Genomic DNA, 15356 nt, shown 5'->3' with positions numbered 1-15356 from the left:
AAAGTCAATGTTCATAGTTAGGAATGTAGTTATCGTGCAGAAATTATATTGTACATTTTGCTGCACTGGTTACTCCTTTATAGCTGTTGAAAAGCATTTGCCCAAAGAAATTATCCAAACCTGGAGGGTGTTCTTGTCCTGCAGCTCCTACTCCATTCTTTTTATATATATTTTCCCAGCTGATGACTTCCTTGTTAATGTCTTAAAAGAAAGTAAAAGATTTAGCCTGCTAAATCTCTTCACCCATCACTTAAAGGAAGTCTTTTGCTGTTAGGAGAGTAGAAATACATAAATCAGTAAGTGAAGACTTTATGCTGCACACTTTGCGCAGTAACAATTCGGTGTGAAGCTTAGCTGAATACAGATATCTTGCAAACAGAAAGGGCCCAATTTTACTATTGCGTCATGCCCATTTTTGGGCTCGAAAACAACGTTGTAAAGTCGGGTGCGAGGCCATTAATGCGATCTGCACCCACATGCTGCACAGATTGCCACTTTACTGAAATCTGGGAAGGGCGGCAATCCAATTTGTACCCGAAATGGGCGCAACAACAATTTAAATGCATCTGCATGCATTTAAATTGCATTAATGAACTGCTTGTCTAATTTTATCAGCATTTCTTTCTTTACCGCTGTGCTTGCTGATCCAGAATCTCACCAAACTGAACCTGCTGAATAAAAGTCTGAATCGGGCGCTCCAACTGCTGAAGAAGTGAGTTCAGAGCTTCCAATGGCTCTCTGACTCAGATCAGTGGTTGGCGGGGAGAAGATGAGTCAGACCATTCTCTGGTTTGGTGGGGTGGGAGAGAGGGGAGTGAGGCCAGATCGTCGTCTGGTTGGGGGGAGCAGTGGGAGTAGGAGGAGGAGGTGTATTTCTGGTGGTGATGGTGGTGGTGGTGGTGGGGGGGGGGGGGGGGGGGGGGGGGGGTGGCAGGGGCCGATCATTGTCTGGGGGAGGGGGGGCCACCGTTGACTGGTGGCAGTGGGTGGAGTACTGATCATTGTATAATGAGGACGGAGGAGGAGGGGGGTCAGATATATCTCTGGTTGGGGGGGGAGGAGGGCTGATTGTTGTCTGGTGACTGGGGGGAGGGCTGATTGTTGTCTGGTGGTGGGGGAGAAGGAGGTGGGTCAGATGCTTATCTGGGTGGGGGTGGGAAGGCCAGACCATTTTCTGGAGGGGGGGGAATGAGTGAGGCAGATCATTATCTGGGAGGGGTGGGGGTGGTTTAGTGAGGCCAGACCATTCTCTGGGGGGAGATACATGAGGCCAGATCATTGTCAGAGGGTGGGGGTTTGGTGAGTGAGGCCAAACCATTCTCTTGTGCGGGGGGCAGGTAAGATGATCTCTGTTGTGGGGGGAGACCCGATCGCTCATTGGTGGGTGGAGGTGGGGGTGCAGGTGGATCTCTGGTGGAGAGGGGGTCTGCTACTACTCTGTGGGTAATTGGTGGGAGAGGGAAGGGGGCAGGGCATCGCGATTGGTCTGCGTAATTGGGGGGGTAGGTGAATAAGGGGGCAGTGATATCTGTGGGAGCCTTCACTCCCTCTTTTCGCTCCCGGGCCACTTTCTCTGCTTTCTGCGGCCCAGGAGCGATCTGACAGAGGTGCGCTTTTTCAAATTTTCTTCTAACTGCACACGTGCAATTCAGGGATCTGATCGTTCCAGGCACGCTAAGCCCCGCGCACAGCGCGAATGGGGCCCGCGATTTTGTTTTCAGGCTGAGTGCACATGAGGGGCGCCTGAAAGCAGATTTCCAAGTCGGATCTGCATTACACGCAGCTTCAGCACTTAGAATGAAAATGGTAAAATCAGACCCAAAGTGTGCAGGAACATTTGACTGCTAGGCCAATACTTTGCAAGGAATTGTTTTTTAAATATCCTTCCAGTTTCACCTGCTGGATGACTCCTATTGACATCCTGTGCAATCGTCTTCCACACTTGCTCGACCGTTTGGATGCTGCTGGTTTCCTTTTCCTCCGCTCCATAAGAGAGCATTTCACAATGCTCTAATATGGTCCACAAATCTTGACCAACTAATCTTAGTTTATACCTTCTGCACGCCGTCTCTCTCTCCATTGCTTGAAAAAAAATAAGCACGCCATAGTCTGATATGACTGTTTATTACATAAGCAAAATTCTTACTGGTGCTTTCTGACCGGCTATTAATTACTTTTAGTACTCCCTAATGCATCTGAACTTCCAGACATTGCCCAGCAAATCTTTGGATTCATGTAACTGTATTAAAACAAATAGGAACATTTTTTAACAGTAGAAGTAAATTGTATTGCATACATAATAAGTTGCTGCATATCTGTGAAATTCACAATGCCACAAAAAAAGTGAAGAATTCTACTGGCCAGTTTCTGATATAATGATTTAAGTATTATTAATTAGCTTGTTTAAGACCGGGTGAAATTGCAACTGGTATTGATAATAAATGCTCTGGAATTTCTTTACATCAGAAGAAAAACCTGCCGTACAAACACCATTAAAATAACACTTTCTAATTTCTATCAGATAAAGCACAACAAAAAACACTACCCATAATAAAATTTGCTGTGTGCTTAGGGAGAGATGTGGAGTATCAGGACTATCTTGCCTTTTACCTTTTCTTGACTTACACAAATCAATTTTGACTGCAGTTGTGGAGAAGACAACACAATCCAAGATATCACCAACTGGAGGAAGAAACCCACAGTGCGACCCAAAGAAAGATGAGTAATATTTACAAAAATGAAGTTTGAAAATTTGCTTAAGTATGCTTTTTGCACACTTTCATTTCTATTGAATAGTATCTACTTGCCTTAGTGATTGCAGTGAAGACTTTTTCCAGGATAGCATTTGGCTGAGCTTTCTGTGGTCCATTTGCTTGAATTTTGAGGCCTAAAGCACATGGTTTGGCAATGAACCTGTGAAAATACAGATATTATGAAATGACTCACTAAAGCAAAGAAGCTGGTGGCATTGGGGTAATGTCACAGGATTAAGTAATTCAGAAACCCAGGCTAATTTTCTGAGGACAGGGGTTCAAGTCTCATGAGATCAGCTAGTGAAATAACAATTCAATTCATGAAAAAAGTTCAATTTTGTTTCAGAAATGGTCATCATGGAACTAACATTATTTGTTACAAAAACCCAATTCACTAATGTCCTTTAGGAAAACTACAGTGGTTCAAGAGATTGGCTCATCATGACCTCCTCAAGTGCAATTAGGGACAGGCAATAAATGCTGGTCTAGGCGGAGATGCCCACATCCCATGGAAAGATAAAGAGGGACACATTTAAATTGGAATACAAGCTGATTTACAAATTAAGACTGTATTATGACAATGAATTACAAAGAACAAATCAATACAACCTTACACTTGTCCTTCAGTACATTTTCCTTTTGTATTACTGAAAAATAACATGTTGCCAAGGCTTTTTATCTTTTATTCATCAAGACAAAACACAAGAATGCCAAATTTCAAACAATCACAAGAATTTATATTATAGGAGGAATGGGAGCTTGTTGGTTGGCATGTTGATTCTGATTGGCCAAGAGGTTGTCATGGAGAAAGGAACAGGGAGGTACATGCTCCCAAGTACCCAGATAATTTCAAAAAGGCACAAGGCTTGAATATATTCCTTTTGTTTTCAGAGAATGGTTCCCTGTGTATGTTACTTCTATCAAGAATAAATGAGTCATGCTACGAGTTGAATTAATTATCTGAAATTAGTTTTCATGTAATTATTTGTGTACTCAGAATTGTTCAGCAAGTGCTGCCCAATTGTTGAATCATGTTTAGCAGTACATGTTCTGTTTCTGGGCTATGTCTACCAACAGTGAATCTGAGTTGATTTGCCAACAAATCAGCCAAAACCCTGTCCTCCTGCCGTATAAACAGTTGTTACTGTTTGAAAGTTGGCATTTTTGTATTTGTCCCAGTTAGTGCAAGATGAAAAGCTCTCTATTTTCACCAATATTCAATCACTACCAAGAAACCATTCTCTGTATGGCACCATGCCAAGCTACTATTTTTCAGATAAGTGGCAATGAAATAAATTTATTAGAATATTTCTCATGCTTAGGTGTCATGGACTACTAGATCAAATCATGTTAACTACCATGTGGAAAATCATTGGAAAATATAAATTTTCATACCAAAATCCATATCAGTTCATATCAAACCATAAATTTCCAAGAAAAAAACTAATTCATGTAAGGTAATTAAAGAATGCCACAGACCAATAATTCGCTTTAAGTGTGCTTGGATCACATTATCTTGATATAGAAAACATTCAGACTGGTTGGTGCATAAAATAGTGGGAGCAGATTGGCCAGCCGTTATACCCTGCATAAATTTCCTTTATGTCACTGAGATCCATTGTAAGGTCAGACTAGAACAGGACTCTGGGTCTGAAATACGTGCAAGTGCCTCACGTCAAAGCTGTCACGATGGCTGGAGAAAATAAAGTCATCTGTCAATTTAGATATGTCTCAAACTACCATGCAGAATCTGCACTACTAAACTGGTTGTTCCTGTTATTGACCTATAAAGTAGATGCAACAATGATAAACTACAAAAATGATTAAAATAGCAGTGTTCCCATTCATAGAGGAGCTTATTATAAAAATTAAAATGAATCCTAGGAATTGTCAAATCTTAATCAGTTAGTTTGGTTTGTGTTTATATGTTTGGTCATTAAATACTAATACAATGCCAGTGTCATTCCTTCACCAATGTGTATTCACGCACATAGATATAGTGATAGCAACACCATTGTGCATACTTATCTGTGACAACTAGCCTTCAAAGAGCAATATAAATTAAACTTACTGTCTTCTTTAAATATTTGAACTGAAGTTGAGTTGAGGGAGAAAAGAATGGAGGGTACATTGAGTGGATGAGCGCAGAATGCAGTGTTACAGTCATAGCAAGAGTGTAGAGAAAGATCAACTTCGTACGAGGTAAGCCTATTCAAAAGTCTGATGGCAGCAATGAAGAAGCTGTTTTTTGAGTCGGACTTTTGTATCTTTTTCTCGACAGAAGAAGGTGGAAGAGAGTATGTCCAGGGTGCATGTGGTCCTTAATTATGTTAACTGCTTTTCCAAGGCAGCAGGAAGTATAGACAGAGTCCATGAATGGGAGGCAGGTTTGCATGATGCCAAGCATGCCTGTGACACCAACAGCCCGTGAAAGAATTAAAAAAATGAAGCCCTGATGAAACACAAATACCAGCACAGACTGGTTGGGCCAAATGGCTTTTTTCTGAGTTATAGATTCAGTGTATACAAGAACACAGTTGGGCGTCATGATGGTTAGCACTACTGCCTCACAGCACCAGGGACCTAGGTTCTATTCCAGCCTTGGGTGACTGTCTGTGTGGCGTTTGCACATTTCCCCCATCTGCGTGGATCTCCTCTGGGTGCTCCGGTTTCCTCTCATAGTCCAAAGATGTAAGGTTAGGTGGATTGGACATGCTAAATTGCCCCGCAGTGTCCAAAGATGTGTAGGCTAGATGGATCAGCCCAGGTAAATGTATGGGGTTATCGGAATAGATCAGGTAGAGAGCCTGGGTAAGACACTCTGTCAGAGAGTCAGTGCAGTCTCAATGGGCCAAATGGCCTCCTTCTGCACTAAACGTATTCTATGCTTCTATGAACACAAGAAATAAGAGCAGGAGAAGACCACAAGGCTCATCAAGCCTGCTCTGTCATTCAATATGACCGTGGCTACCCTGGGCTTCAACTCCACTTTTTTTGTCTGTTCCCCATATCCCTTAATTTCTTGGTATCCCAAAAATCTGTCTATCCCAGCTTTCAATGTTTTTAACTAGCAACAGAGTTCAGATATATTTGTATATGGCCTATAGTGACGAATGTAAATGCAGTGATTCTTTACATTAAGTTTGTTCTGGTATTTAATAAACACACATTCACCACATTGGTTGTTGCTTTGTGTGAACCTATTTGGAATCAGTATTGTAGATAGTTTCTCAGGGGCTTCCACAAGCTTTTATTTATAATGCATTACTGATACAACATCTTCCTAAGACTCCAGAATGATATATAAGAAAGAAATGCTTCTTTAGTGTGTTTTAAAATGATTACAACACCAACACAGACCTGAAAACCATGTGTACCCAATTTAATACATTTATTGCAACAACACAGGGTTTCTAATTTTTCTCTAAAGACTAATAGAATCAAAAACTTCTCATTCTGGAGAAAGCCACATAAAGGTGTCTATAATCAAAGGCTTAGCAATAAAAAGACAAAAATTTGCCAAGAGTCTTGTCTTGTGATTTGTTTATAGTCACAAAAGCAGAATTGGAAACTAATTTCTCCTACGTTGGAAAGGTTGTCTTAAATCTGTTGGACTCATTATACTACTCGAGAAATAAACACAATTTCCTTCAATAACTTCCTGCTATAATTTCAGTATCTATCAACGAAAACAGTTCCCGAATGAGCAATCTTGTTGCAAATACTTGTTCAGGATTCAAGTTTCATTGCAACATTATAAGTGCTCCCACCTTGAGTCAAGGTTTGTGCGGTGGCGTGCCAATTGGTGTTAGAAACATTGGAGGGTACAGCCTGTTATCTTCTTCAACTATAGAATCAACATTGCTGTATTCCTTTAATTCATTTCTTTGCTTTTACAAAACTGTTTCATACAAATCTAACAAATCATTTTAGCACAAAGAATCACTTTCAAATGTTAAGTTGTATTAAGTAATTGCATCCCCACCATCATCATTCCAAGTCATCTCACCCACCTCTCGCACAACTCCCCTCCCATGCTGTCCCTTTTCCCTCATCTCACCACATTCCATCCATCCCATCCCTCTCATGTCCATTCCCATTCTATTACTTTCATTCCTTACATGCCATCTCTTACCCAGTCTTGCTATCTCCATCCCTCTCATCAATCCCATTTCACCCATTGCAATCTCTCCAGCCAGGGTACCTTTGTGTTGGGCTCCCCGTAAAATCAGCTATTTGTGTTCTCCATCATCCACCCATCACCTCGCTGCCACTACCAGCCATTAGCAGTCGCTCATATGGCACATGTCCCTGGACATGCAGCAATTACTTCCCACCAAGTAAATCCATTAACAGATGCACCCCTTAAACTGACCGATCAAAACTGAGGACTAAATTATAGATATATCTGTTTATAGGTGAACTTGCAGTTTCCTCTTTTAGTTTAAGATATAGTTGGAGTTATTTTCAATCATATTGAGCTGTATCCTCCAAGCTTCAACATATTGGAACAGGGGGAATGGGGGGGGAACCACAAAGAAGTCCCTCTGGAAATTCCCAGGTAACATTTGCATGGCAATCGCCTAATTTCCCTTGGGCAATTATTTTGCACTGTCAACCATCTGAAAATTGATTGAAATTACAAACTTTGCATGGCTCTGACTGTGTAACACCAATAGTTATTCAGAAAAGTTTGGAAGCATTAAAACCACTTCCAACTTCTGGGCAACTATTGTACACACCCACACCAATCTGCATAGGATTCCCCCACCCCAGAACAATTCCCCTGTAGAGACTCCCTACCCCCACAGGATTCCCCCCCCCATCCACCCATCTCCCCCACCACACAAACACACACACACACACACACACACACACAGAACTATGCTTCCTTCAAAACTCCCACCCCCCCCTCCCATGAAACTATCTCCCCACGGAATTCTGTCCCCCCTCAGCAAGATCCAACCTCCGACTTTCACCATCCTCGCACTCCACTGAGCCTGATCTTCAGATAAATTTTTGAACAGTGAAAGAATTAAGAATTATGGTGAGCAGGTGGGTAAGTGGAGCTGAGTCCATGAAAAGATCAGCCATGATCTTACTGAATGGCAGAGCAGACTCGAGGGGCCTACTCCTGCTTCTAGTTCTTATGTTTACCCCCTCCCCACACCAAAGGCATTACGTGACTCCCAACCCCTCCTTTGGGTCACACCTGATCCAACTCCCTGCCATCCTGAGGCTAACCTGACCTGAGCCAACACCTTCCCACCTCCCGAGGCCCGATCCAAATTTCTGCAATCGACCCCACCCCAAGGTCTTACTCGACCCATTCTTCTGAGGTCTGACTCCCCGTTCCTACCCCCTCTACAACAGCCTGGCCCTGTACCTAAGGCCCAAACCTCTGCTCCCACCCCCACCCCCATCAAGTCCCCATGCACCCTCAGGCCTACCATTGTTTAAAAATCCCTATTATTATAACTTCTATCTACAAACTACAAACTGAAGTCAAGTTGAGGGAGAGAAGAATAGAAGATATATTGATTGGGTGAGTACAGAATGCAGTGTTACAGTCATAGCAAGGGTTAGAGAAAGGTCAACTTAGCACAAAGTAAGCCTAATCAAAAGTCTGATGACAGCAGGGAAGAAGCTGTTTTTTGAGTTGGACTTTTGTATCTTTTTCCTGACGGAAGGAGGGGGGAGAGAGCATGTCCAGGGTGCATGGGGTCCTTAATTATGTTAGCTGCTTTTCCGAGGCAATGGGAAGTATAGACACAGTCAATGAATGGGAGGCAGGTACGTGTGATGCCATCCATGCCAGTGGCATCAACAGCCCGTGAAAGAATTAAAAAAATGAAGCCCTGATGAAACACAAATACCAGCACAGACTGGTTGGGCCAAATGGCTTTTTTCTGAATTATAGATTCAATCCATACAAGAACACAGTTGGGCATCATGGTGGCATAATGGTTAGCACTACTGCCTCACAGCACCAGGGACCTAGGTTCTATTCCAGCCTCGGATGACTGTCTGTGTGGAATTTGCACGTTCCCCCTCTGTCTGTGTGGATTTCCTCCGGGTGCTCCAGTTTCCTCCCACAGTCTAAAGATGTACAGGTTAGGTGGATTGGCCATGCTAAAATTAACAATTTAAAATTGTCAGACTTAGCTCACATTTGTTCTGTTCAGTTCAATTGAGATTAATTTTTTTCATGCTGAACATTTTATTAATTTCAGAAAACGACTTTTCATTAAATTACTATTTTCTTTATTCATTCGTGGGACATGGGCTTCGCTGGTTGGCCAGTATTTTATTGCCCATTCCCAGTTGCCTGAGGGCAGTTGAGAGTCAACCATATTGCTGTGGCTCTGGAGTCACATGTAGGCCAGACCAGGTAAGGATGGCAGATTTCCTTCCCTAAAGGACATTGACGAAACAGATTAATCTTTTCAATTGTCAGTCCTATGTCAATTAGGAGTGGTACTAGACAGAATATTTTCACATAGGGCAATTAAGAAACTCCACAATGTAATAAGTGAGTGAGGCAAAGCTGAAACTACAAATTTAACTTCAAGAAACCAGTCAGGCAAAATGCATCAAATATTGAAATATATACAAACATTCAACCACAAGGGACAACCTTGTAATTAGTGTGAAGCTTTTAAATATGCATTTCTTTTCTACAGAAACATCACTGAAGAAACTGCTTTATCGATAATTCTATAGCACCAAGTACTTGCTTAATTTTAGACCTTTTCGGCTAAACCTAGAAATTAAATAAAAAATGAGACAAAAGAGAGAGAATACTTGCACTGAATTTGTCAGCACCTAGAACTGCACAGGCAGAGTAAATAGAGAATAAATTGTAACTTAAAGCAGCAAGGAGTTCTGTGGGTGGAATAACTAATAAAGGATGGGAAAGTCAAATCCCTTTCAACAAAACAAATACAGAAAATATGCTGTTGCATGATAAGGGAAGCTTAAATATTATGTTGAGGAGCCTAGCTTAAATGAGTCGTGATTTATTACAGGTAAAAACTAGATATTAGACTGATTTTCACTTCAAAATTGTCTCTGCAATTGTAAAAAAAAACTCACGCACATCCTAGTTTCGGCAAATAACGTCTAATCTACATAATTGTAATAAACTTTGCATGACCTCTGTGCATTTAATCACCCGAGGAAATGAAATAAATATAGGTGATAAATCCCTAGCATTGAGATTAAAGATCAGTGTGTTGTGATACCTTATGTAGTTCTGAAGTTATAACTGGGCAACAATATCCCAGTATTATTTATATATGTATGATTGTGTGTGTCTGTGTCTACATTAAAATTGTTCAGCATATAAATCAGGCCACTAAAAGTTAGAAGAAAAGTAAAATACACGTGAAGATACAGGAATCAGTGGTAGAACTGTAGAAAATTAGAACATAACTGAAGTGTGTGAGGTGTACAATAACGTCTGATTGATCTATGTATAGTAATTGAGAAAATAACTATCGTTTTCTTCTTTAGAATCATAGAATCCTACACTGCAGAAGGAGGGCATTCTACACACTGTGTCTGCATCGACCACCGTGACACCCAGGATCTATCTTCATAACCCCATGCATTTACCCTAGCTGGTTCCCCTGACACAAAGGGGCAACTTAGCACGGCCATTCCACCAAACCTGCACATCTTTGGACTATTGTCAGAACATGGATCAGAAGGCTGCACTGCATGGAGAACAGGCATTCATTATAATTTTTCCCAGAACGATCAACTGATACCAGGGTGGCCTCGCTGTTCAACCTAACGATGGTGGAGGTGGGGTTGGGGGGGAGGGGAGCGGTGGAGTGAGGGCTGTCTCTCAGCTAGAAGAACAATTCAGGAGCCCTTTTGCATCAAAGGAGCAGCAGAATGGACAGGAAGGTGAGGGAGAAGGTGCCCTCTCGTCAAATCTTTCTAAACAAAGAAATGGCTTTTTCAGCCAGGCCCCCAATGTGGTTTCATTTTAAAGGATATTAAAATTAGCAAGTAACCAGGATGTAAAGCAGCATGTCATCAGTTGTGTATGTGTGGAGGAATTGTGTTTTTGTAAATGATAGCTAAATCCATAAAGTAGATCTGTCTGTTTAATCCCACTGAGCGGCTAGGATGGGATCATTTACAGGGCAGCCTTCAGCTGCTGTTCCACCCAGCCAGGCAGGCAGGGAGGAAGGGAGAGAGCGTGTGTGTCCAGGCCTGTTCTATGGCACCCCTGTCTGTTATTCGGAGCAACCTCCAGGCAGTTAAGCTGACTCCTGCTGCCTATAGTAACAGGGAGGCCAACTAGCAAATCCCTTCATTACTTGGATCTGATCCTCAGATCTGCCTGTCCTATCTCTGCAAAAATGGTTCATCCCTGCCTCTGGTCTCAACCTCAGTGGGGACTAAGAATCAAGTCCTCAGGGTCACCATCAATCCTTCACAACACCTTCCTGCAATAACATGCACTCATCACAACCTCTGAAAAACACACTCTTGGTGTATTAATAAAACATTTTGTATTTCACTATCAGCCTGTAAACCTTGAAAAGTGTTCTACCAATGCTAAAATAAAGGCAGTTTTGTGTCTGCACCCATTTATGTCATGGAGGATCCTTACAACTGGCACATAAAGAAAACCTTCATCCCATTTTTCAGGGCTGGAATCAACTAAAGTTTCCAGTTGAAAAGACAGTGTGCTTACATCATCCAATCCTTCTGTAAGTTATTTTTACATATGGGTACTCCCATATTCTGCACTTTTGCCCTTAAATTGAGTTTGTGTTTTGGCCATTAACTGCATGCAAGAAACCCAATTAAAAATTCGTAAATTGTGGCAGTGATTGCAGGGATATAACGTAGAACCTCCTGATCTTTTTAAGCTCAGCTTCCTTTGCTTACTCATGGTCCATTCCCATCCTTCTTTTAAAGAATAAATGTTGGTGAAATTAATCATTATCAGGGGTGTAAAATGAAACTGACATAGCCTCTCCCAGTGCTGCCTGCACTCAGTGCACCGACAAACTGCCCTTTGCTATGATCTCATTCTGCATTCCCTCTAAATGTACAAACAGTCTCCTATCTGAGCCTCGGTCTGCTGATTAACAACGCCACTGTATTTCATCGATGCCACATCCAGTCAACTCAGCCACTCAGCTCTCGCCTCCTTTGAGCAAATGAGCCAGTAATGCTTCAGCAACCAAAAGACACAGCAAATTCACCCTCAGTTGGCTGCTTGACAGCCCCAGTAGTCTGTCCACACCTGTCCTGAGCATTCCCAATCCCGTTGCTGGCCTGCCCTGGAAAGTTTGCCAAACAGTGGACAAATGTTGGAGATCCATTCTTAACGGCTCCTCACCCACTCTCCAAGCTGGTCACCACGCCATTGAGGCCTCTGGGGAGGCCTAGGACAAGGGAAATGTGCCACTTGGGCAGTGCTTGCCTGGCACTTTGTCACTGTCAGCCAGGCATCTTGGCAATGCCCCCTCGGCAGTGACAGAAGATGGGTCCTGAATAGGTGGGGCCCATGTAGGGGTGGATCCTGACGGGGCAGGGCCTATGGCAGCAGGGCCTGGAAAGTGTGGGGACCAGCTAGGGTGGCCCAATCAGGGAGGGGGAGGCCCGCTGCACACTATGCATGTGATCACTGGGGGAGGGAGGAGATCATGCTGCACACTCTGCATCAGATCAGGCGGGAGGATGTGCAATCAGTCTGCGCAGCGGGGAGGGGGGATGGTGGGCAATATTTTTGGGTAGTGTGAGGCTCATGATCAGTTACAGGTCCCTGCATTGCCAGAGGTTTGGGGGTAGGGTTGGGGTCAGAGATGGGGGGTGGGGTTGGGTGTTGGGTTGAGGCTGGCTGCAATAGCAGAGGCCTGACAGCTCTCTCTCTCTCTTTCAAGCCTTTGCTATTGGAATTGCACATGTCCAGAAACAGAGGTCTGCACATGCACAATAGCTCCATCTGCTGGGTGAAGAAGCTGGCTGCTGAGTTTAGCCCCATCCTCTGCTTCTAATAGCTAGAAACAGTCTAGCCCATTTTTCCACGCATTATGTGCATAAGATTGGGAGTAAAAGCTCAACCAAAGAACAGATCTGCAACTCTCCTATTTTCACACTAGCTAGACACTTAGAATTCTTCTTGTAAAATTCCTGCCCAGAATCTCTGTTGCCATACTAAAAATCAATGAAGTTGAATCAATATTGCTTACAAAAGCAAAGTTTTATAAACTGTTCTGTATTCTTATCAAAATTGTTACGGTTTGACTGACTCGGCATTTCTAAGCCGGAGACACTTATTTTTTAGACCCACAATATATTTTCGTTTAGTGCTCAAGATTTTATCACCTAAAAATATCCTAGACATATTAAACTGAATGGAGCCAGCCTCCCATAGAACAGAATTGTCCATTGGGCCTACCGAGAGGTGGGAGCTAATGTGCTGCAGGAATTAAAGGGCTGCAGCATTTTCAACTGTCCGGTAACTAGGAGTACAGAGCAGTCCTTGGGAAAGCAATGTAGAGGCAGTAGATGGAGGTAATCAAGGTATCCAGCATGAGCAATCCCATATGTGGGAATGCTGCGATGCAAAAGATTTGAATGGCATCACCTGGTGAAAGGAGCCAGCCACACTTTACAAGGATGGACAGTACTAAACAGTACATTTTCACTATTTATAACAATTTCCCATTAAACTATGTTAAAATGCTGGAATCAAGTATTACCTCCTTCTGTACCAAATAAACTATCATCTTATCGATCTTCTTGCCCTCAATCAATCTCATCTGGATGTTGTTATTCCTTTCTAGTCATTCTTTCAGCCAGTAAAAAAGTCAAGAATATAACTGAGAATCTCAGGGAGAGATTCTTTATTTTTTATATGTTCATGGGACGTGGGTGTTTCTGGCTGGGCCAGCAATTATTGCCCATTGCTAACTGCCCCTGACCTGAGTGCTTTGTTGGGCCATGTCAGAGGGCATTTAAGAGGCAACCACTGTGCTGTGGACCGGAAGTCACAGGCAGATCAGGCCAGGTAAGGATGGCAGATTTCCTTCCCTAAAGGGATATCAGTGAATCAGATGGGTTTTATGACAATCGACAATGGTTTCATGGTCATCGGTAGACTTTTAATTCCCAAATTTTTATTGAATTCAAATTTCAACATCTGCTGTGTGGCTGGGATTTGAACCTGGGTTACCAGATTATTGCCCTGGATTACTTAGTCCAATGACAGCAGCACTACGTCAGCAGTTCCCCGATTCTTGCTGCGACACACTGAGACATTCTAGTATTTGTGATTCCAACTGCAAAAGGTTTCTATTTTTCTCTCCACACAAGCCCCCCCAGAACCCTGGGGAATGGTTTTATTTCTCATAACCTACCCCATATAGTTCTGGGAGGAAACTTAAGCAGCTAACACCGAAAGCAAAGTGGCCAACATAAATCTTGTGCATTGCTAAGTGATAACAGAAATGCATTTCAATGATTTTTTTAAAATTAAATGATGAGACCATTCTGATGTTTGACAATTTATTTAATTCTATGAATACAACAGTCTAAAGTTTTTTTTTAAATGACTGGAATCAAATTATTGTTGCAGAATAAAGCTATTAGAGACACTTCTATTATGAATGGGTTGCACAAATTTTTATCAGTTTTATGTAAGATAGAAGAGATGTCCCAGGATGCGTAGATTAGAGTGATTAGCAGGGTAAATATGTGGGGTTACGGGGATAGAGCTTGGGTGGGGTTGTTGTCAGTGCAGACCCGATGGGCCAAATGGACTCCTTCTGCACTGTAGGAATTCTATAATAATCTATGAAAAAGAGAGAAGAAAGGCAACTGCAAAAGTAAACATTAAGGAACCATCTGACCGAGATGATTTTTTTTCCCAATTTTCGACTAGATTCCTTACCCCAGTGCAACCACCGTGCACCGCCACGCTACCCCCGCCCCCCCCCCCCCCCCCCCCCCCAACTCCCTCTCCTGAAGATACTGGCTGGATTCTCTGACTTCGCCCACAGCTAGGATTCTCCAGTCCCATTGCAGTGAATGGAGATTTGGCTGAGTGCCAAATTCTCCATTCTCGCTGGCAGTGGCAGCAGGGCATGAACAGCCAGAGAATACCAACCATTAACTCCTTGCAGGAGTACAATTCAAAGGTTTCCAGACATGCCCCAGCACTTTTGAAGGCCTTAAATCAGTTGAAAAGAAACAAAGGAAGAACTTGAATTTATACAGTGCCTTTCATTGCATCAGGACATCCAAAAATGTTTCACTGCCAATAAATTGATTTTAAAATATGGCACCTGTGCAACAAAAATAAATAAAGCAGCTAATCTGTGCACTCCAAGTCCCTCCAATAAACAGCAATAACCAATATAAATTGTTTTAATACTGATGGTTGGAGAATACCTGCACTGGGAAAACTCTCCTGCTCTCCTTCAGTTTGTGCCTTAAGGCTGTTTTACATGCACCTGAGGCAGATAGGCATCTAGTTCAGTTTAGCATCCAAAAGACAGTACCTCAGAAACGTAACACTGGCTCAGTGTGAACTGGAGTGACAGCCAAGACTATTTGCTCAAGTCTTGTGCA

General features: G+C 42.6%; 1 protein-coding gene across 3 annotated transcripts in view; it reads right to left on the bottom strand.

Moving 5' to 3' along the window:
• The window catches only part of cers6 (ceramide synthase 6), a 259805-nt gene that overhangs the window by 184974 nt on the left and 59475 nt on the right, over positions 1-15356 (bottom strand). For all 3 annotated transcript variants that reach the window (XM_080199211.1, XM_080199209.1, XM_080199210.1), the window contains exon 2: positions 2808-2913. In XM_080199211.1, the coding sequence (XP_080055337.1) occupies positions 2808-2913 (106 nt within the window). The remainder of the gene's footprint in view (positions 1-2807; positions 2914-15356) is intronic.

This window comes from Carcharhinus amblyrhynchos, chromosome 11 (assembly GCF_965287045.1).
Source record: "Carcharhinus amblyrhynchos chromosome 11, sCarAmb.v2.hapA, whole genome shotgun sequence".
Lineage (NCBI taxonomy): Eukaryota > Metazoa > Chordata > Chondrichthyes > Carcharhiniformes > Carcharhinidae > Carcharhinus > Carcharhinus amblyrhynchos.
Note: the sequence above shows the minus strand (reverse complement) of the source record. Positions and strands in the feature narration are given on the sequence as shown.